This window comes from Nansenia antarctica (assembly GCF_963989245.1).
Source record: "Nansenia antarctica genome assembly, chromosome: 19".
Lineage (NCBI taxonomy): Eukaryota > Metazoa > Chordata > Actinopteri > Argentiniformes > Microstomatidae > Nansenia > Nansenia antarctica.
In genome coordinates this window covers 22,152,122-22,174,789 of record NC_137692.1, presented here as the reverse complement: position 1 = coordinate 22,174,789, position 22,668 = coordinate 22,152,122, and the positions used below count along the sequence as shown (strand labels likewise).

At 45.3% G+C, this 22,668-nt stretch overlaps 1 protein-coding gene across 1 annotated transcript; it reads left to right on the top strand.

The window, feature by feature from the left end:
* Window positions 1-1,805: 1,805 nt before the first annotated feature.
* Window positions 1,806-17,728, top strand: gmnc (geminin coiled-coil domain containing; the record flags this gene model as incomplete). The annotated part of the gene is made up of 5 exons (XM_080549056.1): window positions 1,806-1,949; window positions 15,287-15,461; window positions 16,269-16,357; window positions 16,444-16,560; window positions 16,769-17,728. The coding sequence occupies 5 exons, from the start codon at window positions 1,806-1,808 to the stop codon at window positions 17,726-17,728; spliced, it is 1,485 nt and encodes a 494-aa protein (XP_080405182.1).
* Between the last annotated feature and the right edge of the window lie 4,940 nt (window positions 17,729-22,668).

Genomic DNA, 22,668 nt, shown 5'->3' with positions numbered 1-22,668 from the left:
TTCATTTGAACTGAGGGGTTCTGTCAGTCGCATGGGTTAGGGTTAGAAGCCATTTTAGAGCTAAGTATGTTCAAATGCTAAACCCATACATCTGAGCGCTCGCTGAATAAATCGGCTATGATCATACGGGTCGTTATAGTAAAAACATGTTGTTGTAAAACATTTATGGAAGACTTTTTTTTTTTTTTTATGTTTATCTGTAACATGCATGATATAATAATAATAATAATAATAATAATAATAATACATTAGACTTACATAGCGCTTTTCAAGACACTCAAAGACACTTTACAAACTAAAAAGATTGAGTACCGTAGTAAAATAAAAAGAAACAAAAATAAATAAATAAAAGAAAGAAAGCATAGGGGTCTAATTAATGTTTTAGATTACTACATCTAAATCTAAGTGTCTTTGTGGGACAATCTACTCTGTATACTGCAAGTATATCTAGATTTCGGGCGGAGAAGCGGCGAACAAGCAACGCCCTCTCGACCGGCATTTTTTGTAAAAAGTGAAAATGTATATATATGATCATGAAATAGGATGTTCAGATTACGGTATAGGCTGAAATGTATAACAGGACTGACGCAAGACATCATCCGTCGTTCATTGTTTACTCAATGGCCATTGTGGGAGAGATGGGCCCCCATGCTGTCACCAAAGAGGGGAAAAAAAAGACCTGTTTATATTTAACAACAGGTTGTAAGCACCCAGCATGGGCATGGTTGTTGCCCAACAAATCCTGTGTGCAGCCCCCTGTCATTAGAGCTCTCTGCAGGGGTGGCTGAAGCAGAGAAAGGGCCGGGTGGAGCAGACATATGTGCCAGGGCCACGAGGTTAGCCTCCCAGGTAGGTCTCCTCCACCTGTACGCCCTCATTACAGCCCCAGGGTGGGGGCAATTAACTGCACAACCGGCTGACGGTAGCCGAAAGGTGGTGATGTGTTGGGGGGGAGGGGGGTGGGGGGTGGGGGGGTGGAGGGGGACTGGCTGAATTTAGGAGCTGGAGCTGAGGGTCTGACAGTCTGACTACCAGACTGCTTCCTGCAAGCAGCGACACACACACGCACAAGCGCACACACACACATACACACACACAAGCGCACACACACGCGTGCACACACACACCCACACACATGCACGAGTGCACACACACACGCACGCATGCATGCACACACACACACACGCACACACACACCCACACACACACACACATACTTCCTGATAACAATAGAGACCAATCAGAATGTGGAGAGCGACCCCCCACTTCACTGTGGCCTCACAGCACTCCCCATCACTCCTACTGGTCTGGACACACTGCCCAGCATCCCCTGCACACACACACACACACACACACACACACACACACACACACACACACACACACAGTGTCACACACACACACACACACACACACACACACACATGCACACACACATTTCACACAACACACAAGGAAAAAGACAAGAAAACATGCTACACCTTTATGGCATCTATTCTATTCATATTATCAATTCAATCATTTCAATAATTCTATTCATATCTATTCGTAAGTGTCGTACAGATCTCCCGCATTGACTACTGCAAGGCACTCCTGGCCCCGGCTCCCCGCCTCTGCCATCAAACCTCACCCAGCTCATCTAGAACGCTGCCGCCCGTCTGGTGTTCAATCTCCCCAAGTTCTCCCATGTCACCCCCCTCCTTGGTACTCTTCACTGGCTCCCAGTAGCAGCTTGCATCAGATTCAAGACCCTGGTGCTCACCTACCAGACGGTAAAGGGAACAGCCCCGCCCTACTTGCAAGCAATGGTCAGCCCCCCAAACCCTGCTCTTCCATCTCGGCTGGCCGACTGGCACACCGCCGCCTCTACGTGGATGCAGCAGTCGTGCTACTCATTCACTCATTCACGGTTCTTCACTGTCCTGGTGCCCCGCTGGTGGAACGGAGCTGTCAGGACTGCAGAGTCACTACCTATCTTCTGCCTTAAACAGAAGACCGACCCATCTCTTCAGGCTACATCTTGACTGTCGCTAAAAAAAAGTAATTCTTCCTTCTTCTAGCGTTGTGACTGCCAATGGCCCCTGGTCCTAGCATAGATTTACTTTTCTTATGATGACTGATGGATAGATGATTCACTGACTTAGAAGAAGAAGAAGAAGAAGAAGAAGAAGAAGTAGTAGGTAAGTAGTAAGAAGAACACTGACTACAACAAATATTAAAAGTAAGGGGCACTTAGGTGGCGTAGCGGACTAAGTGCTGACCATGTAACCGCAGGGTTCCCCGTTCGATTCTGGCCGCGGACATATCCTGCATGTCATCCCTTCTCTCTCTCTCACCCATCCTTCCTGTCAAATCTCTACTGTCTCTGTCACAATAACAATGAAAATATGAGTGGGACTGCCCCACTCAGAAAAACGATAGTTATGGAGATAGACTCCAGTTCTATGAGTGGAGCGGAGCCCCATAGGGGAGCTCTGCTCCTATTGGTTTACCCGCTACCTAAAGTAGCCAATGACTGAATTTTTCAATGCCTGCGCCCGCCTGGGGTGCTATATAAAGGGGCGTCCTTCGCTCCCTCATTCTCCCAAACATACAAAACAGCCGGGTTTGAACGAGTCGAAGTGGGCCAGCAGCCCTATGGGGCTCCGCTCCACTCATAGAACTGGAGTCTATCTCCATAACTATCGTTCTATATCGTGGAGCTCCGCCCCATAGGGGAGCTCTGCTCCTATTGGTTTAGGCGGAGCGAGCGAGGCCAAATGTACCCCCACTGAGACTATTAATCCGAAAACAATCTCAGCGGCACCCGGAGCTGACCACTGATGTTGGTTCAAGACAACCTTAAAAAGTTGGCCCAACCCACACCGAGTCTGCTCCACTGATCTAGCCCTTACGTGAGCACGCAGGGTTGTAGATCTAACGGAACATGTCCTGGAGGAGGATCCCCTCCCCAGGCACATCCGTAATCATCCTGACAGCACTTGAATAGCATCCCCAACCAGGGTAATCCAAGTGCCATCCCCACTACATCAGTCCTCAGCAAACTGAGGACAGAATGAGAAAAGGATGAGGAAGAAATATCACTTACCCAACCCTTACGTTGGGTTGTTGATCTAACAGAAATGTCCTGGAGGAGGGTCCCCTCCCCAGGCACATCCGTATTCATCCTGACAGCACTTGAATAGAATCCCCATGACCAGGGTAATCCAAGTGCCCTTCCCACAACATCAGTCATCAGCAAACTGAGGACAGAATGAGAAAGGATTGAGGAAGAATATCACTGACCTAACCCTTACGTGAGCACGTAGGGTTGTTGATCTAACGGAACATGTCCTGGAGGAGGGTCCCTTCCCCAGGCACATCCGTATTCATCCTGACAGCACTTGAATAGAATCCCATGACCAGGGTAATCCAAGTGCCTTCCCCACTACATCAGTCATCAGCAAAACTGAGGACAGAATGAGAAAAGGATGAGGAAGAAATATCTTCAAGTAACACCGTATAAAAAGTGATGGCGACGACCAAGACGCCGCCACACATATCTCCTCCACTCCCACTCCCCTGAGAATGGCCACTGATGCGGCCATGCCCCTGGTGGAATGAGCCCGAATGCCAGTCGGCACGGGCTGCCCCTTCGATTCGTATGCGAGGCTAATAGCCTCGCAAATCCAAAGGGACAGCCTCTGCTTCGAGAGTGGTGTCCCGGCTTTCTGTCCGCCATAGCAGATCAGAAGCCGGGGAGAAGATCTCAGTCCTGCCTCGCGCTTCACATATTGTGCCAACGCGCGCACCGGACAATACAATGTAAAACGCCTCTCCCTCTCTCCGTTGTGAGGAGGAGGAAAAAAGGCGCTCAGAGCACAGCTCTGAACCCTAAACCCACGATTAACCATAGGGATAAAATCCGGGTTAGGGCGTAATACAGCTTTTGTTTCGTCATCAGATATGATCAAACAATCTGCCCGTGACGAGAGAGCGCACAAATCACTCACTCGCTCAGCCGTAGTCAAGGCGAGGAGTAGACTCGTCTTGAGAGACAATAAAACGCAACGACACAGTGACAATGGGTTCGAATGGGGGCACGCACAGCGCCTCTAGCACAATCGACAGGTCCCATTTTGGCATTAGAGTCCTATGAGGGCGTCTAAGCCTACACACTCCAGTCAAAAAACGCTTAACCAGCGAATGACTGAAAAACCAGTGTCGCTGTCGCAAAACCCTCATGACAAGCTGAGATGGCAGCCGCGTAAACTTTAATAGTTCCCGCCGCCAATCCCTTGTCAACAGCGACTGTAAGAAGCACAAGAACGTTTCGACCCGACAACAGACAGGGTCAACGTCCTGTCCCTCACACCACTGTGTAAAACTCGCCAGCGCGCCGCATATCCCTTTGCAGTGGATTGCGCGCGCGCACTCTGAATGGTCTGAATGACCGCGTCTGTCAGACCCCTGCGTTCTAACAATCCCTCTCAGTAACCAGGCCATGAGGGGCCCCCCCTCATAGGCGGCCCCTTCACCAAGCCTCCGGCTTGAGAGAGTGCATCTTGTCGATGAGGTATGGGCCATGGGCCCTCTACCAACATCTCCATCAGTTCCGGAAACCACGGGGCTCCGGGACGGTCCGGGGCTACAAGAATTAACTCTAGCCTCTCTGACCTCACTCGTGCCAACAGTGGGAGGATAGATGTCAGGGGTGGGAACGCGTATAACAGGACCCTCGGCCATGGGTGGTGTGCGAATGTATCGACTCCCAATGGCGGGTTGTCCTGTTCGCGCAGGGAGAACCAAAGGTGACACTGCGCATTCGTCCGTGACGCAAACAGAACCACTTCTGCTTGCCCGAACCGTGCCCAAATCAGCGACACAATGGAGGGTGCTAACCTCCAGTCGTCGTCCCTCGGGCCTCCCCGTGATAACAGACCTGCTCCTTCGTTGAGCAGACCTGGAATGTGGAGAGCTTTCAGCGAACTCAGGCGACTCCGCGCGCGATGACGCGCGGGTCTCTCCAGTAGCTCAGGTCGGTTTTGACCGATCTCTGTATTACAATCAACTTGCGACGGCGTCTCACTGGAACCCGTCGCAGTCGTGCGAACCGCCTCTGCAGTCTGCGCATGTGTAACAGGCCTAAGGGGACCACTACATGGGCTGCAGACATCAGTCCTAGTAAGGACATCCTTGACAGAGCGGTGATTGTATTTGTCACTCGACACACCCGGAGAGCTGACGTCAGTGTCGCTTTCCGTGGTGCCGATAAACTGGCCCTCATCTCGGCAGTATCCAACTGAATGCCTAGATAGGAAAACTGTTGAGCCGGCCACGGAGCACTCTCTGTCCAGTTTACAGCTAACCCCAGCTGAGTGAGGTGCTGCACCAGTGAGGTTGCGTCCCGAATGGCTCGATTTGGGCATTGGGCCAAGACCAGTAGGTCGTCGAGATATGCTAATATGCGTATCTCGTTTCGCCTCAGTGGTTCGAGTGCTGTCTGCACGCATTTGGAGAAAAAACGAGGAGCAAGCGTGCACCCGAAGGGCAGGCGCGTGTACTCGTAAACCTTCCCTTGGAAAACAAAACGTAGGAATTTCCTGTGCCACTCTGTGATTGGCACACGAAATACGCGACCCTCAGGTATCTACGAAAGGGGCGTTTCGCCACTCTCTCGTTGAGGACCCTGAAATCTAGTATGGGTCTCATGTCTCCCGAATTCTTTGGGACAAGGAAATATGGGGAGTACCATCTCATGTCCCACTGGTCCCTCGGAACCAATGTCACTGCGCCCTTTGTTAGGAGATTCGTAATCTCCTCCTGGAGCGCACGTGTCTTTATCGGGCAGGACAAAAAACAGTCTCTCTCACGCCCCTGAAGGGCGGAGGAGGCTGAATGAACTGTAGTGCATATCCCCTCCTCAATGTCCTGTCTAGTCAGCCCGACAGAATACCTGTCCCTTCTAGTCATTCTGCATAACGCAACGACAGCGGCTGGACCGTCTGTTGTGGTGCAGTCGACAGAAAAAACTTGAATTTCTGTATGATCCCAGCCGCCGCTGCACACCGAGGAGGTGGCACAGCCCAAGGTGGGGTCATTTCGAAAGGGATGGGCTGCCGTCTGTAAAGAGTGTTTGTTATGTGTAACAATGCTCTTTATTGACGCAGGTTTATTATGCCTGATAATCAAAGAACCGGCCGCACGCTCATGAGCTGGGCCAGGTCTTGATAGACATGGAGGGGTTTTTGATGTACATAACGACCCCTCTATACGGCTACATACAGGGGTGTTTAACCCGCTACGTGTCGTGATAGGGGTAAGTCCGTTAGGCAGAGAGCTGGCCACACGCCGGTAATCTGGGACAGTCTCCGGTTTGTTTCTAACCGGTAGCGAGTCGACCACACTCTGACAAGGCAGGTCGATCTCCGCTCTGGTAGATAACGGTCCCTCTATACGGCTACAGACAGGGGTGTTTAACCCGCCTCGTGTCGTGATAGGGGTAAGTCCGCTAGGCAGAGAGCTGGCCACACGCCGGTAAGCTGGGCCAGTCTCCGCATTGTTTCTAACCGGTAGCGATTCGACCACACTCTGACAAGGCAGGTGGGTCTCCGCTCCGGTAGATAACATGGGAAAAATCTCCTTTACTGAAAAAGTAAGGTGGGGATTTTCCTTCTTTTGCCTCTTTATGAGGTAGCAGCCATGAAGAGGAAAAACGGTGGTGGGGTCATTACCGACCCCTCCGCCCGTGAAACCGGGCCACGCTGCCGTGGGGGGCCGTAGCGGCCCTCCCAGTGGTCAGCGGCGGGGGCTGGGGATGCCGAGTGGGGCATGGCTCCGTCGTTTAGAGGTAGAGCCAGTGCCGCATCACGCCGAAACCTCCGTTTCGCAGTGATTTTCGCAATGGCGGCGTTAAACACGGCGATGTTATTCGCCGCTGCCGCCGCCTGCGCACCGAGATGGGGCGGCGAGGGCGGGGAGCACGTGCTCTACCTGCCGCTCGCTCTCATCAGAGCTTTCTGATTCTGACACCGGCACCGACCACTCAGCTGGGTGAGGGCGGCATGATGTCAGGGCCGGTTGAGCGGGCGGGACCATCCCTACTTGGGGAGGTGCCTGCCCAGAACGCCGTTCTTGCTTGTCCTCCGCTGCTAGAAAATCGCAGCGGCAGGTAGTCCGCTAGGCAGAGAGCTGGCCACACGCTGGTAAGCTGGGCCAGTCTCCGCCTTGTTTCTAACCGGTAGCGATTGGACCACGCTCCGACAAGGCAGGTGGGTCTCCGCTCCGGTAGATAACATGGGAAAAAACTCCTTTACTCAAAAGTAAGGTGGGGATTTTCCTTCTTTTGCCTCTTTATGAGGTAGCAGTCATGAAGAGGAAAAACCGGTGGTGGGGTCATTACCGACCCCTCCGCCCGTGAAACCGGGCCACGCTGCCGTGGGGGGCCGTAGCGGGCCCTCCCAGTGGTCAGCGGCGGGGGCTGGGGATGCCGAGTGGGGCATGGCTCCGTCGTTTAGAGGTAGAGCCAGTGCCGCATCACGCCGAAACCTCCGTTTCGCAGTGATTTTCGCAATGGCGGCGTTAAACACGGCGATGTTATTCGCCGCTGCCGCCGCCTGCGCACCGAGATGGGGCGGCGAGGGCGGGGAGAACGTGCTCTACCTGCCGCTCGCTCTCATCAGAGCTTTCTGATTCTGACACCGGCACCGACCACTCAGCTGGGTGAGGGCGGCGTGATGTCAGGGCCGGCTGAGCGGGCGGGACCATCCCTACTTGGGGAGGTGCCTGCCCAGAACGCCGTTCTTGCTTGTCCTCCGCTGCTAGAAAATCGCAGCGGCAGGTGTCCCGGAGGAACTTCTTCGTGGTCGGCGGCGGACGATCCATCGCTGAAGGGAAAAGTCTCCTCCGCTGAAAAAGTGTCCTCCGCTGCTTGGAAGTCGCAGCGGCAGGCGTCCCGGAGGAACTTCTCCATAGGCGGCGGACGATCCATCTTGAAGGGAAAAGTCTGGCGGGTCCTCCAGTCTTAGTAGTCGTCCTTCTCAGTCTTCAGATATAAACCCGTGCTGAACTTTTTGGGAGAATGAGGGAGCGAAGGACGCCCCTTTATATAGCACCCCAGGCGGGCGCAGGCATTGAAAAATTCAGTCATTGGCTACTTTAGGTAGCGGGTAAACCAATAGGAGCAGAGCTCCCCTATGGGGCGGAGCTCCACGATATAGAACAATACTTGAAAAAGTAAAACATAATGATTCAAAAAGAGCCCAGCAAGAGGGTATAGAGGGTATTAAAGGTGTTTTTCTTTCTTGTTTGTGTAATTGTTTGTGTAATTGTAATTGTTTGTGTAATTGTAATTGTTTGTGTAATTGTTTGTGTAATTGTAATTGTTTGTGTAATTGTAATTGTTTGTGTAATTGTAATTGTTTGTGTAATTGTTTGTGTAATTGTAATTGTTTGTGTAATTGTTTGTGTAATTGTAATTGTGTGTGTAATTGTTTGTGTAATTGTAATTGTTTGTGTAATTGTAATTGTTTGTGTAATTGTAATTGTTTGTGTAATTGTTTGTGTAATTGTAATTGTTTGTGTAATTGTAATTGTTTGTGTAATTGTAATTGTTTGTGTAATTGTTTGTGTAATTGTAATTGTTTGTGTAATTGTAATTGTTTGTGTAATTGTTTGTGTAATTGTAATTGTTTGTGTAATTGTAATTGTTTGTGTAATTGTAATTGTTTGTGTAATTGTAATTGTTTGTGTAATTGTAATTGTTTGTGTAATTGTTTGTGTAATTGTAATTGTTTGTGTAATTGTAATTGTTTGTGTAATTGTTTGTGTAATTGTAATTGTTTGTGTAATTGTAATTGTTTGTGTAATTGTAATTGTTTGTGTAATTGTTTGTGTAATTGTAATTGTTTGTGTAATTGTAATTGTTTGTGTAATTGTTTGTGTAATTGTAATTGTTTGTGTAATTGTAATTGTTTGTGTAATTGTTTGTGTAATTGTAATTGTTTGTGTAATTGTAATTGTTTGTGTAATTGTTTGTGTAATTGTAATTGTTTGTGTAATTGTAATTGTGTAATTGTAATTGTGTGTGTAATTGTTTGTGTAATTGTAATTGTTTGTGTAATTGTAATTGTTTGTGTAATTGTAATTGTTTGTGTAATTGTTTGTGTAATTGTAATTGTTTGTGTAATTGTTTGTGTAATTGTAATTGTGTGTGTAATTGTTTGTGTAATTGTAATTGTTTGTGTAATTGTTTGTGTAATTGTAATTGTGTGTGTAATTGTAATTGTTTGTGTAATTGTAATTGTTTGTGTAATTGTTTGTGTAATTGTAATTGTTTGTGTAATTGTAATTGTTTGTGTAATTGTAATTGTTTGTGTAATTGTTTGTGTAATTGTAATTGTTTGTGTAATTGTAATTGTTTGTGTAATTGTTTGTGTAATTGTAATTGTTTGTGTAATTGTAATTGTTTGTGTAATTGTAATTGTTTGTGTAATTGTTTGTGTAATTGTAATTGTTTGTGTAATTGTAATTGTTTGTGTAATTGTAATTGTTTGTGTAATTGTTTGTGTAATTGTAATTGTTAGTGTAATTGTAATTGTTTGTGTAATTGTAATTGTTTGTGTAATTGTTTGTGTAATTGTAATTGTTTGTGTAATTGTTTGTGTAATTGTAATTGTTTGTGTAATTGTAATTGTTTGTGTAATTGTAATTGTTTGTGTAATTGTTTGTGTAATTGTAATTGTTTGTGTAATTGTAATTGTTTGTGTAATTGTTTGTGTAATTGTAATTGTTTGTGTAATTGTAATTGTTTGTGTAATTGTAATTGTTTGTGTAATTGTAATTGTTTGTGTAATTGTAATTGTTTGTGTAATTGTTTGTGTAATTGTAATTGTTTGTGTAATTGTAATTGTTTGTGTAATTGTAATTGTTTGTGTAATTGTAATTGTTTGTGTAATTGTTTGTGTAATTGTAATTGTTTGTGTAATTGTAATTGTTTGTGTAATTGTAATTGTTTGTGTAATTGTTTGTGTAATTGTAATTGTTAGTGTAATTGTAATTGTTTGTGTAATTGTAATTGTTTGTGTAATTGTTTGTGTAATTGTAATTGTTTGTGTAATTGTAATTGTTTGTGTAATTGTTTGTGTAATTGTAATTGTTTGTGTAATTGTAATTGTTTGTGTAATTGTAATTGTTTGTGTAATTGTAATTGTTTGTGTAATTGTTTGTGTAATTGTAATTGTTTGTGTAATTGTAATTGTTTGTGTAATTGTAATTGTTTGTGTAATTGTTTGTGTAATTGTAATTGTTTGTGTAATTGTAATTGTTTGTGTAATTGTTTGTGTAATTGTAATTGTTTGTGTAATTGTAATTGTTTGTGTAATTGTTTGTGTAATTGTAATTGTTTGTGTAATTGTAATTGTTTGTGTAATTGTAATTGTTTGTGTAATTGTAATTGTTTGTGTAATTGTCTCAGTCATCAGTCCTCAAACTGATGGCAAAGGAAGGGGTCGTCTGAGTCTCCTCTCCTGAGGCTGGACTGGACACATCTCTGTCATCTGAGATGTTGGACACGTTGATGCCTGAGTCCTCACTGTGATGCCCATGGGCATGGCTGTCATCTAGGGTCACAAATAACAATGTGCCATCCATGTCCTGGTGTGTCATTTTCTTTATAAGGGTTCTTCACACACACTAAGTAATCCTACGTGTATCTCTAGGAGACAGAACGCGTCTCCTTCCTGAGCCTATGTTTATGACGACTGCGTGGCCCCTCGTGGTGTTTTAGACTTGCCTACTATTGTTTGTACTTGGTACCTTCAGGCATTTGGAAATTGTTCAAAAGGATGAACCATCCAACCATTTTTTCTGAGGTTTTGGCTGATTTCTTTTAATTTCCCCATGATTTCAAGCAAAGCTTTGGTCCACTGGAATTGTGATATAGTGAATTATTAAGTGAAATAATCTGTCTGTAAACAATTGTTGGAGAAATTACTTGTCTTATGCACAAAGTAGATGTCCTAACCGATTTAAAACACCCCAAAATACGGTAACAGGTGGCTGGAACAGAGGAGGAGGAGGAGAGGGGAAAACAGGTATTCTCTTAACTTATCAGAGGGGTCCAATGAATAGTCAGGCCTTGACTAGCTTGACATGAGACGACTTATACACCCTTAGAAAACAGGGTTCCAAAAGGGATCTATACCTCGAACCCTTTTCACTGAAATAACCTTCATGGTAAAGTGAAAGGTTTCTACACAGAACCCTTTTTATCTGACTAAACATTCTCTATTGTGAATTACCTATTGCAGTATATCTAATAGCGTACACAGGTAAATGAATGAATGAATGAATGGTCTTTATTGTCATTGATATAGTACAGGTACCAAACAACGAAATTTGGGAGGGGGGGCTCCCCTGGTGCTAGGAAAAAAATACTAAAAACAAGAAGGGAAAAGAGCTGGTTTACATAAATAAAGGCTATGTACACTATCCACTATACTATACTATACAAATAAAACACTGTGCTGTACTCTATGCTATGCTATACCTATTCTAACATTTCCTATCTCTGAACCTTATGTACCCGAGGGTTGTCATATTGCACATAGTATTATTGCACATTCATTTAAAGTGTCGCAGTTTGCAGGTTTGAAATGTTCACAGTTGTGTTTCAGTGTTGCACTTGATTTCAATCTAGTAGCTGCCATCAAATTGTCTAGATTGTCCAGGGCCTAGAACCTAGGTCTTTGCTGTGTTCAGGGCCTGGATGGCCCTGGGGTAGAAGCTGAGCTTCAGTCTGTTTGTCCTTGCGAACATGGTCCTGAACCGCCTGTCCGAGGGCAGCCGAGCAAAGTGTTCGTACCCAGGGTGGGATGGGTCTCTGGAGATCTTGGAGGCCTTCCTGAGGCAGCGTGTGTTGTACAGCTCTTCCAGAGAGGGGATCCATATATCAACGTGGATTCAGTATGTCTAATAGAATACACAGGTAAATATATCAACGTGGATGCGGTATGTCTAATAGCATACACAGGTAAATTGGCACAGATATAAATCATTTACCTCTGCATAGTTGTACTTCAATGGCACATGGGGAGATGAGGATTATAACTGAGGAGGGTTGAGGAGAGCTGAAGGGTGAAAGGAGAGAAGGGCTAAGCGCTTTAATAGTCAGTTAAGGAGTAGATCGAGTAAACACTGACACCCACGCCTCCACCTCCACCTCCTCACCACCCCTGGAACACTTCACAAAGTCAGTGTAAAACCCTGCAATTACTGGAAGACAGAATGGACCTGCAAACCCCCTCAGTGTCCTGCCACACTGCTCCTGGCAAATGAAGGAGAAACAAGAACAGGTTTTCACTGTGTTCAGAATCCCTCCTCCTCTCTACAAAACAATACCAAACATACACACATAGGAAATCTCAGTATCAGTTGGGGAAAAAAGGTATTCAGGAATCTAAAATCTAAACCACACAAGGTGCGTGTGCGTGTGTGTGTGTGTGTGTGTGTGTGTGTGTGTGTGTGTGTGTGTGTGCAGATTCAGATTCAGACAACCTTATTGATCCCACTGGTGGCAATTCATTTGTAGCTTTACTCCTCATTCAGACACAAACAACATACAACAGTACAATGTCGTGTCAAGCACAGTTCCGTAAACAGACAACAAGGTCATTAAAGGGCACCTTTTAGTTGTGTAAGAAATCAGAAAAAAAAACTATTAGACTAAGAACAGTGCATGGTAAGTCTACTTGTAGTGATCACCATCTGAGTTAAGTAGTCTGATAGCTGAAGGGATAAAAGATTTGGAGTGACGGTTGGTCTTACTCTGAGGAACATTAAAACGAAGGCCGGCGTAAGGCATACATGGACTAATAAGTGGTTGCTTAGGGCAGCGTTTCTCAACCTTTTTTTAGTCACGGCACCCTTCAAAAGTCCCTAAAATCTCAAGGCACCTCAGTCTAAAATATAGCTTTAAAAATATAGATTATTATATCTAAAGGCACATTGAGCTTTTGAGCTTGAGGTATTGAGCTTCCACCTGTACCGAAAACAAATTCCACCGACCTAGGTCGTGTGGTCATTAAACGATTCATTCATTCATTCAAGACATCATGCAACTTGTCCTCAACTGAAATGCACAAAGTTTGACAAACTACGAACATAGCATAGCCTGGCAGTCTCTCCATCCCTTGCAGACAGTTGTGAGACAGCCTCTCAGCCTCAGGACCCGATCCCCCTCCCCCCCCCTCTCTCCCCCCCTCTCTCTTTCTCCCCCTGCCAGTCTCTTACAGGATCATGTTAATATGTCACTCAATGGTATGTTGCATTTCACTTAACTGGCCGTTGAGGTGGGGGTATATGCATGTCTACCCATGACACACATTTGGTTATATTAATTCCTTATGTCTCTTAACTATATGTGTTCTTAGATTACATATTAACTATGTGCTATCTTTAACCAGCTCCAAGTGGCCTTGCGGTTAGAGTGTCCGTCCTGCGGATTGGGAGGTCGTGAGTTTGATTTCTGGCTGAGTCGTACCAAGGACTATAAAAATGGTACCCCATGCCTCTCTACTTGGCACTCAGCATTAAGGGTTGGGGGGGTAAGACTCTGTCATGTCCAGGGGGTGCACTTGCATATCAAGCCGTCTCATGCTATGGAAACAGGAGATTTGGAGACTTCTGCACTTGCATGATTAGGCTACAGGTGTTCTGCTTTTCTCGACCAAGTTGATATTGGAATTTTTATTTTGTGTGAGTTGGTGACTTTTCCTGATCAATTTGATTTGAAGGAGCAAGGAGCGCAGTCACCCATTCGTGAGCTTAGAATGATAAGGTTCTATCTCCGTTTAGAATGATAAGGTTCTATCTCCGTTTAGAATGATAAGGTTCTATCTCCGTTTAGAATGATAAGGTTCTATCTCCGTTTAGAATGATAAGGTTCCATCTCCGTTTAGGGCAGTTCAGAAAGATTGAGCGTCAAAGTTTTGACATTCCATTATGTTTTGTGAGATGGAACCTTTGTATTTTATTAATTACTAACTGAAAAATGTCAACATTTTAAAAATATCACCACACAGGCATTAATAAACACCTAATGGATCAGATTAGGTAAAAAACTAAATTTTGACAAAAATGGAGATAGAACCTTATAATTCTAACGTCACGCATTGTCGAGGAGATCTTGTGGATCCTGGGGATTTCAACGGTCCGATCTAACGCGTCACACGTTTGACAGCTTTGGGTCAAATCAGATCGCTTGGAAACAAGGACAGGACTTCAGTCGTCACTGTTACTGCAGCGAAATTAAGAGTTACTGCTCACACCTCCCTCAATACACAGCTCAGCACACCTCAAAGATCCGGAGTTCTGCCGGAGAACTTGTCAGCGACATGGTGAGTGTTCCCCATAACACAATCTTACAGATAGGCATGTCGTGACGTTAGAATTATAAGGTTCTATCTCCATTTTTGTCAAAATTGAGTTTTGTTTTTTTACATAATCTGATCCATTAGGTGTTTATTAATTTAACATATTTGAGTTAGTCATTCATAAAAAGGTTCCATCTCACAAAACATAATGGAATGTAAAAACTTTGACGCTCAATATCTCTGAACTGCCCTAGACGGAGATAGAACCTTATCATCCTAAACGGAGATAGAACCTTATAATTCTATGCTCACGATGTATGTGACTTGTATCTATTTATTTATTTACAATATGCACCGACCGTTTGTCCATTTCCATGGGTCGTGGCTGCGGCGCGCGTTTTTACGCGCACATGTCCCTCGACCATTTAATTGCAGCCTTAAGTTGCGTGTGTAGTGCCTTTTCATTTACGTTTCATTCCAAGTGTTTCTTAAGCATGATGAATGATACTTCACTGTTCATTTTCTGTGCTGGGAATGTGTGACCGCGGGGATCAAGTTGCACTGTGTGGGTAAAAGCCAAGGGATGCAACAGGTGGAGTGATGCTGTGATGCTGTTTCATATCTCACAGACATCCCGCATGATGTGGGACATTATAACTGTTCATAAGAATCAATATTCATGTGTTCAACACATTAGTAAAGGTATCAAGTCGTATTGAATTGTACCACAGTGGTCTGTAGGCTACCCCAATTATCTATGTTAATATTTGATAACAAACAAATGTCATTAATGTGTTAATTAAAATGTGTATGGTATTAATGTTTTAGAATTGTTCTACAGTGGAAATGCAATCGTTTATGACGTTTGTATCATTACAGATGCCTTGTTTTGATACATTGCTTACATCCCTCTCATGTGCCTGTTTGCTTTGCAGAGCACTGCTCTGACTTGCCAAGATCTGAGCTTTGTAGGGGGCCACCGCTTCGACTGCCCTCACCCCGCCCCAACTCCAGCAGACAGTGTTGATGTTTCCACGGAAACTCTGGCCTCCTTTTGGGCCGCAGGTCCCCTGGACAACACATCTTGCCAGCACGAGCCGCCGCAGCGGGGTAAGTCTGTTGAGTTCTTTTTTTTTCTTCTTTGCAGCAATTATGCAATTATGTAGGCTACCAATGTCCAGGACTCTGTATGGGCTGGGCATTCATCAAATTGGAATTTTCCATTTGGTTTTTCACAGAATGGGACATGGGGGGGTATATGCTCAAGTTAGACTATACTAACTCTGCCCCTCAGCACTACGTCTCCTAAAGACACCCGCTTTCCCCTCTACTGTGTCCCTAAAAACTTCTATTGCCCCCCCCTCGTACTGTTTCTCTGTTTCTCCAGTGTAATAAAATAAAAAAATAAAAAAGGCTTTTAGAAGAAGGTGATAGGAGAAGGTTTTTCCTTCTATCAATGGCCCCGGGCCTGAGCTGGATTACTCTTCCAGCTACGAATGGTGGACTGATGATTCACATGCTTAGTATTCAAATGTATTGATTGTAAGTCGCTTTGGAATAAGGCGTCTGCTAAATGCCAAAAATGTATAATGTACAAATGTACTACATATTCCCCCATCAACGTTCCACTTATTATTTACGCAGGTTAGCAGTCCTCTTTCTTTCCTCTAATCATTTGAATATGCTCTTTTTACATATTTTGGTAAACAGACTAGGATATTTATATCAGAATCCTTTCAAAATGCATCCTTCCTTCCTCCCTCCCATGATTGGACTGGTCAAAGCGAGCTTGTTTCAACTGATCCATGTCATGTCAGATCAATGATTTCTTCAAGGAAGAGAGGGAGGGAGGAAGGAAGGAAGGAAGGAAGGCATCATGGGTATTCAAAGTATTATGCTGCTCTCTCTCTCACACAGAGACACACTGTGATTTGGACTATGGGACCTCGTCGTCTGAACCCGTCTGGAACGATCACCTGTCACCACATCTGCAGAGAAACAAACAGGTATTAACAAAAGATACAACATGAATAAATGAGCGATGGTGTTTTTAAGTATATGCCTTCTAATTACCCTTCACATCTTTCTTAAGCTTCAAGACACGTTGATACAGAGAGAGGAAGAACTCGCCAGATTACACGAGGAAAACAACAAACTCAAAGAATTCCTGAACTCTTCGTTTGTGAAAACCTTGGAGGAAAAAACTAAGGTAAACAAATCGATTGAATTGAAAAAAGATCGACTCCTGAATCAATTGGAACGATTTGCACATAATTCATTTTTAATCTAAATTCATCATTATTGTGTCCTTGAGAGACATGAGAGACGGCCCATGATTGTGTAGGTTTGTGACGGTAATTCGGAAGTTCTCTTGACCTAATTCTAGAACCTTCTTATTCACATGTTTGTTCCTGTAGAGACTTCTCTCTGCTCAAAGCGGTGGTGATGGGAAGAGGAACCGGAAGCGGAGTCTGCAAATTGACGGAGGACTCGGTAGCCTCAGCGCCAGCCAACTGCTCCTGGGTACTCAAGGGTTGAAACGGACCTGCCGGAACCTCTCCCTGGAGTTCTGCTCCGAGGAGGAACTAGCGACCACCCCGCCCGTGGACTGCTGGATCCTGCAGACGCTGGGGCTTAAGGACGAGGACACCATCGACACCTCCGCTGAATGTAGTAGCCTTACCCCCTCCTCCTTTTATTCAGTCACCAGATGCAGCCCCCCTACCGACCCCTCTGATAACTACTGTGAAACAACAACATCACGTCACGAAGCTTCCAATTATAGCTCCCCTGTTATAGCCACTGGCCAAGGTGCTGCTAGCATTGAACTATCCACTAATTACAGACCCACATTCAACACCACCGATAACTACAACGTCTCAACAGTCTCCTGCTCCAATTTCACTGCCGCCGATGTGCCGCCCTCTGTCCAGTACAGCCCTGACATTGTGGCCGCCACCCCCCCCAATTACCCCCAAGTCACACACTTTGAACTTCCATTGGGTGACGACGAACCGGTTAATACTCCATCGTCGTCAGCTGGAACGATACAACAACAATTCCACCACATGTCAGCTTCTTCCTCGTCAAACCCGTCTCACGAAAGGGGTCCTGGGCTGCAGCACCGCATTGACAACAGACACTGCCACAGCTCCTCTACCTGCCCACCAGCGAACCGCGTCGTGTCTCAGTACACGACCCCATCTACCCCGCGCAGCCGGACGGAGGTAGCCTTCAGCATGTCGCTCAGCCCCTCCAGCACCGTCCGGACCCACAGCTTCCCTCAGGGGCAGGCGTTCGTCTGCAAGGAGACCCAGGGGGGCTGGAACTTCACCTGGGTCCCCAAACAATGCCTGAAAACCACCACCGTGTCCTGAAAGCTGCCAGAAGGGGATGACGATGGATCATAACTGCTAATCGAGTGGATGACTGACTGCCGCAGAGACAAGTGCCCTCCCTCGCTGCTGGAAAAAACACTGCTAAATATCCTCAACCTGTCGACACAGAGGAACAGTGTAGAAGCAGTGGTGGCAGCTTGTCAAAGAGAGAGAGAGAGAGTAGACTGGTGAACCGACAGTGTCCCGCTAACAAGTCCCTTGTTAGTCATTAGTCGTACTGTCTACAGCACCGAACACTTCTAGCTATTAGGACGATCGACACACAGGTTTAGAGAGACGGACGATGTTGAAAAATGTAGGCTGTGGAAGTTGATTAACTAAGCTACAGTATAACTATTGTATTAACATATGATGCATCGTTTGTAATAATGAGTCAGAAAAGCTGTCCGAAAACTACTCTACAGAGGTGCGTTAATTTGCCTTCAATGTGTAAAATAATTCTACTACATATTATTAACCCATCAGAACTCTATAGAGATACTCTATCTCTAGGAAGACATTCATGTGTTGAGTTTATTGAATCCTGATTGGCTAACAGGCACTACCGAAAAAACGCTCAAGTAAAATATGCGGGTCACTACGGTAACAGCCTGTCCCATGATTGTAGTTGTGAAACTGTACACAATGTGATTTCATCTGTTTGTAACTTGCTCTAAATTTGTGGAAAAAATAGACTGATTTGCAATTGTCTGGCTTCAGTTTATTTCATATTATGTCATAGTCATAGGGGTAGTGGTGGTCTAGTGGATAGTGAGTTGGACTTGTGATCGGAAGGTTGTGAGTTCAAATCCCGCCTGAAACCACACCACTACTAGTGTGTCCTTGAGTAAGGCACTTAGCCCTCAGTTACTCCAGGGGGAATGTCCCTGTAATTCGTAATTGTAAATCGCTTTAGATTAAAAGCGTCTGCTAAATGGCAAAATTATAATTATTATAGTCAGTTTCATACACTGTAGCTAGTAAATGCACATCTCACAAGTGTTGTTTTGTCTCCTCTTGACAAACTATTTCACTACCGTGGCAATCCATCACATAATCCAGCTACTGTATCAGACTAGCCTGTATCAGACTGTCACCTCTATCGATATCTTTTAACACTAGAACAGCCGTGCCTGTTTTGACCTACTATAAGACCCGCCTCGGGGGTCAAATGACCCCCTCTTTACAATGCTACGCTGCTATTTACACACAACGACCACTAGTTGGCCACTTGTAAATTAGCTTGCTTCCTACACAGAAAAACTGCAAAATAGCTTTATATTAGCTTATCCTGATGTCATTTTGAAAATGTAAGGATACTGGGTGGTAGAACGCACCTTTCGTCATGAAAGGACGGTCCTGAAATTTGATCGAGTGCAAAGATATAACACTTATGGTCACATCTATCTGAATCATAACAAAGCTGATCAAACTGAGACAAGCCTTACTCCTGTTGTGTAATTTTGAATGACTAGTCAAGAAGAGCCTATATATACAGTATATATATATATACACACTGTTCATCTACATATTGGAAATCGCAAAAACATAAAACACCGGGGTGGATAATCGATATGTCGTGAGGTTAGAACTATAAGGTTCTATCTCCATTTTTGTCAAAATTGAGTTTTTTACATAACCTGATCCATTAGGTGTTTATTAATGCCTGTGTGGTGTTATTTTTTAAATGTTGACATTTTTGAGTCAGTAATTCATCAAATACAAAAGTTCCATCTCACAAAACATAATGGAATGTAAAAACGTTGACGCTCAATATCTCTGAACTACCCTAAACGGAGATCTTAGGACCTTATAATTCTAAGCTCACGAAGTCCCTGGTACTTGAGATGGATGGATAGTTGATCCAGGCCCCAACATGAGCTCCATTACCTGGCTGACCTGCCCTGCCACACTCACTACTACGGCACCTGTCTCTCCTCCACACTTTCCGAGGAGGAGGTTCCATTTGTTCCATTTACATCGAAAACAAAAGAGGGCCCGGCAGCTCCCCCCCAGGGACGTATCCACCCCGATCCGCCCACCTAGAGGTATAACGATGGGCCGCACCCCTCGGGGGCCCAACTCGGGATAAGTTCCCTATATGGCCCTCCCTTGGCGCTCCCCTGAGAGCTGAGCGGGGCTGAGGGAAAGTTCAGTCCCGGAGTCGGCCATGGTGGTTGCCTGAGCAAGTGGTCTCTCCTTAATGACATGGTAAAGCCCCCTGCAGATGTCTACCAGATTGGACGAGTAGCAATGAAAGGCACCAAACCCTGAGACAGGAGGCTGGTTAAACTCGCAGGGCCTCTATGTTTCCCTTGCTAAGTATCGGGCAGGGCAAAGTGGTCATTAAGTAGGCCTTACCTTGCTGAAACTCAATACGGCCCCCCCCCACTTTATCTGAGGAGAGGGATTAAGTAATCCGTCGGTCTAACCCACCTGACAGCTTTTGCTCTGATATCATCATTGCGGGCGGCGTGCGGTGCGTACGTATGTCTAACGATGTCTAGAATAGTAGCTGACTTTAGTTTGTCACACAGTTACATACTTAGATATATAAAGCACGTTATTTTGTACACTATTACATAAAAACAAACCCTTAGACAAGAAGGTAGCTCACTGATTTGTTGTTTAGATGTATTGACATGTAGTTTTTGTTTGTTTAGATGTATTGACATGTAGTTTTTGTTTGTTTAGATGTATTGACATGTAGTTTTTGTTTGTTTAGATGTGTATTGATATGTAGTTTTTGTTGTTCAGATGTATTGACATGTAGTTTTGTTGTGCAGTCTGATTGCCTGTATGTGTTGTATGCCTGTAGTAAGGAGTGCGAGTGGAAATTTTCATTGTGCACCAGTAGGAACTAGATGACTAGATGTATTACCTTCAGTCGACGGCCTGCGACAGGCTGCAGGTTTCACAGGATGACAATGAACCAGAGGAGGGTAGAGTACAGGTGAATGAAGGGGGGTGGCCCAGGTATTAGGACGAGGGTTAATAGGCATGTAATTGGTGGTTGTGGCTGGTATAGCAGAGGGGAGGGGGGGGGGGGTGAATAGTTGTGAATAGAGTCAATAAAGGGTAACAATAAATGTAAATCTTGGTCTTGTGAATGTGAGATGGAGAGAGATTTCTACTTTTTTTTACCTACTATAAGAGCCGCCTCGGGGGTCAAATGGGGGGCCCCCTCTTTACAATGCTCAAACTGCTATTTACACACAACGACCACTAGTTGTCCGTCTTGTGAATTAGCCTGCTTCCTACACAGAAAAACGAGCAAAATAGCTTTAATACTAGCTTATCCTGATGTGATTTTGAAAATGTAAGGATACTGGGTGGAAGAACGCACATATCTAGGAAAAGTCATGAAAGGAGGGTCCTGAACGGACAGGAGGAGTTTTGAGCGGTTTCCTGGCGGAATGCACCCCTTTAATCTTCAAGTTTAGTATTACTGTTTCCTTACCGTCGTTGCATACTGTGTGTCCGAGTGATCCTAGCCCATCTTTGCGGTTTACTCAGTAGTGCAAAGCGAGTGTAGCATTAACAATGGGCCCCACCGGTGGCTTCAAACACAAACACATCGGCCCAGCTACTCATTAACCCTTAATGAGCTGTCAAAGAGGACCCATCGTCCCCCCGTCCCCCCCCTAGCCCACCACCCACCTCACACCACCCGCTCCACACTCCATCTGCACCACCCACCACAATGGACAGGGCAGCAGCTCTAGGGGGGAAAGCAATGGTCAAGCTGGTATTGTGGTGCATTATGGGTCAGCACATGCACACAGTGGGAAGAAAGAAATTGATCAAACCTTGCCATAGAGACAGGGAAGCCTGCAGAACATACAGTATCTTAAGATTATCATCATTTTTCGTCCCCAATTCATTTGCACAATAAATTCCAGCAGCAAATGACTGGAGTCGAAATTCCACTGTGTGTTCATGATCCCTCAGGTAAAAGTCAAACAGTTGATTGATTGGTTTCGTAATTAGTTTGATTGATCACTGGATCAGCCCGGCAGATACACACACACACACACACACACACACACACACAGTCACACACACACACACACACACACACACACAGTCACACACACACACACACAGTCACACACACACACACACACAGTCACACACACAGTCACACACACACATACACACACACACACACACAGTCACACACACACACACACACACACACACAGTCACACACACACACACACACACACACACACAGTCACACACACACACACACACACACCTGTAGCAGTTCAGAGATTCATCGAGTGAAGCTCCACGCGGAGTTAAAGATTGACACGGTGGAGAGTCGGTCTCCAATTAGGGACGGCCGGTTGTCTGCCGGGGCTAATTGGATCTGAGGTAATACGTCACGTATAAGTTATAACCCCCTGGGCCCTGACCCTGCCTGGGGATGGCCATATGAGCAGGGCGGCAGAGACGTGTAGCCTCCTCCATCTCATCCTGTGTCGCCTGGATTCCTCCCAGCTTAATGTTTAATGTGTTTTTATGGCATTCTTACTGTGTGATGAGTAACCACATAGGCTACGAACCTTCATAAACCCCAATTAAACTAAGCACACACACACACATTCATACACATACACACATACATAAAGACACACAAGCTGATCTGCGCTGACTGGGTTTTTTATGATGTGAAATATGATTTGTTTGCTTTTCCACCTTAATGGCACTGATTGTATTTGAGGAATGAGGGGAAGATCCATAAAGATCCATAATGTGGTTCTGCGGCACCTCAAATAAACCTGTTAAAAAGGTGCGGCCCCTCCCTGCCCTCACTGTCTCCCTCGGGTAATGTTCCCATCCCATCTGGGCCCTCCTCCAGACTTATGCAACCTCAGTGATCGATAAACGGACTGCACTTATATAGCGGCCTTATTACAAAGCGCTTTACAACG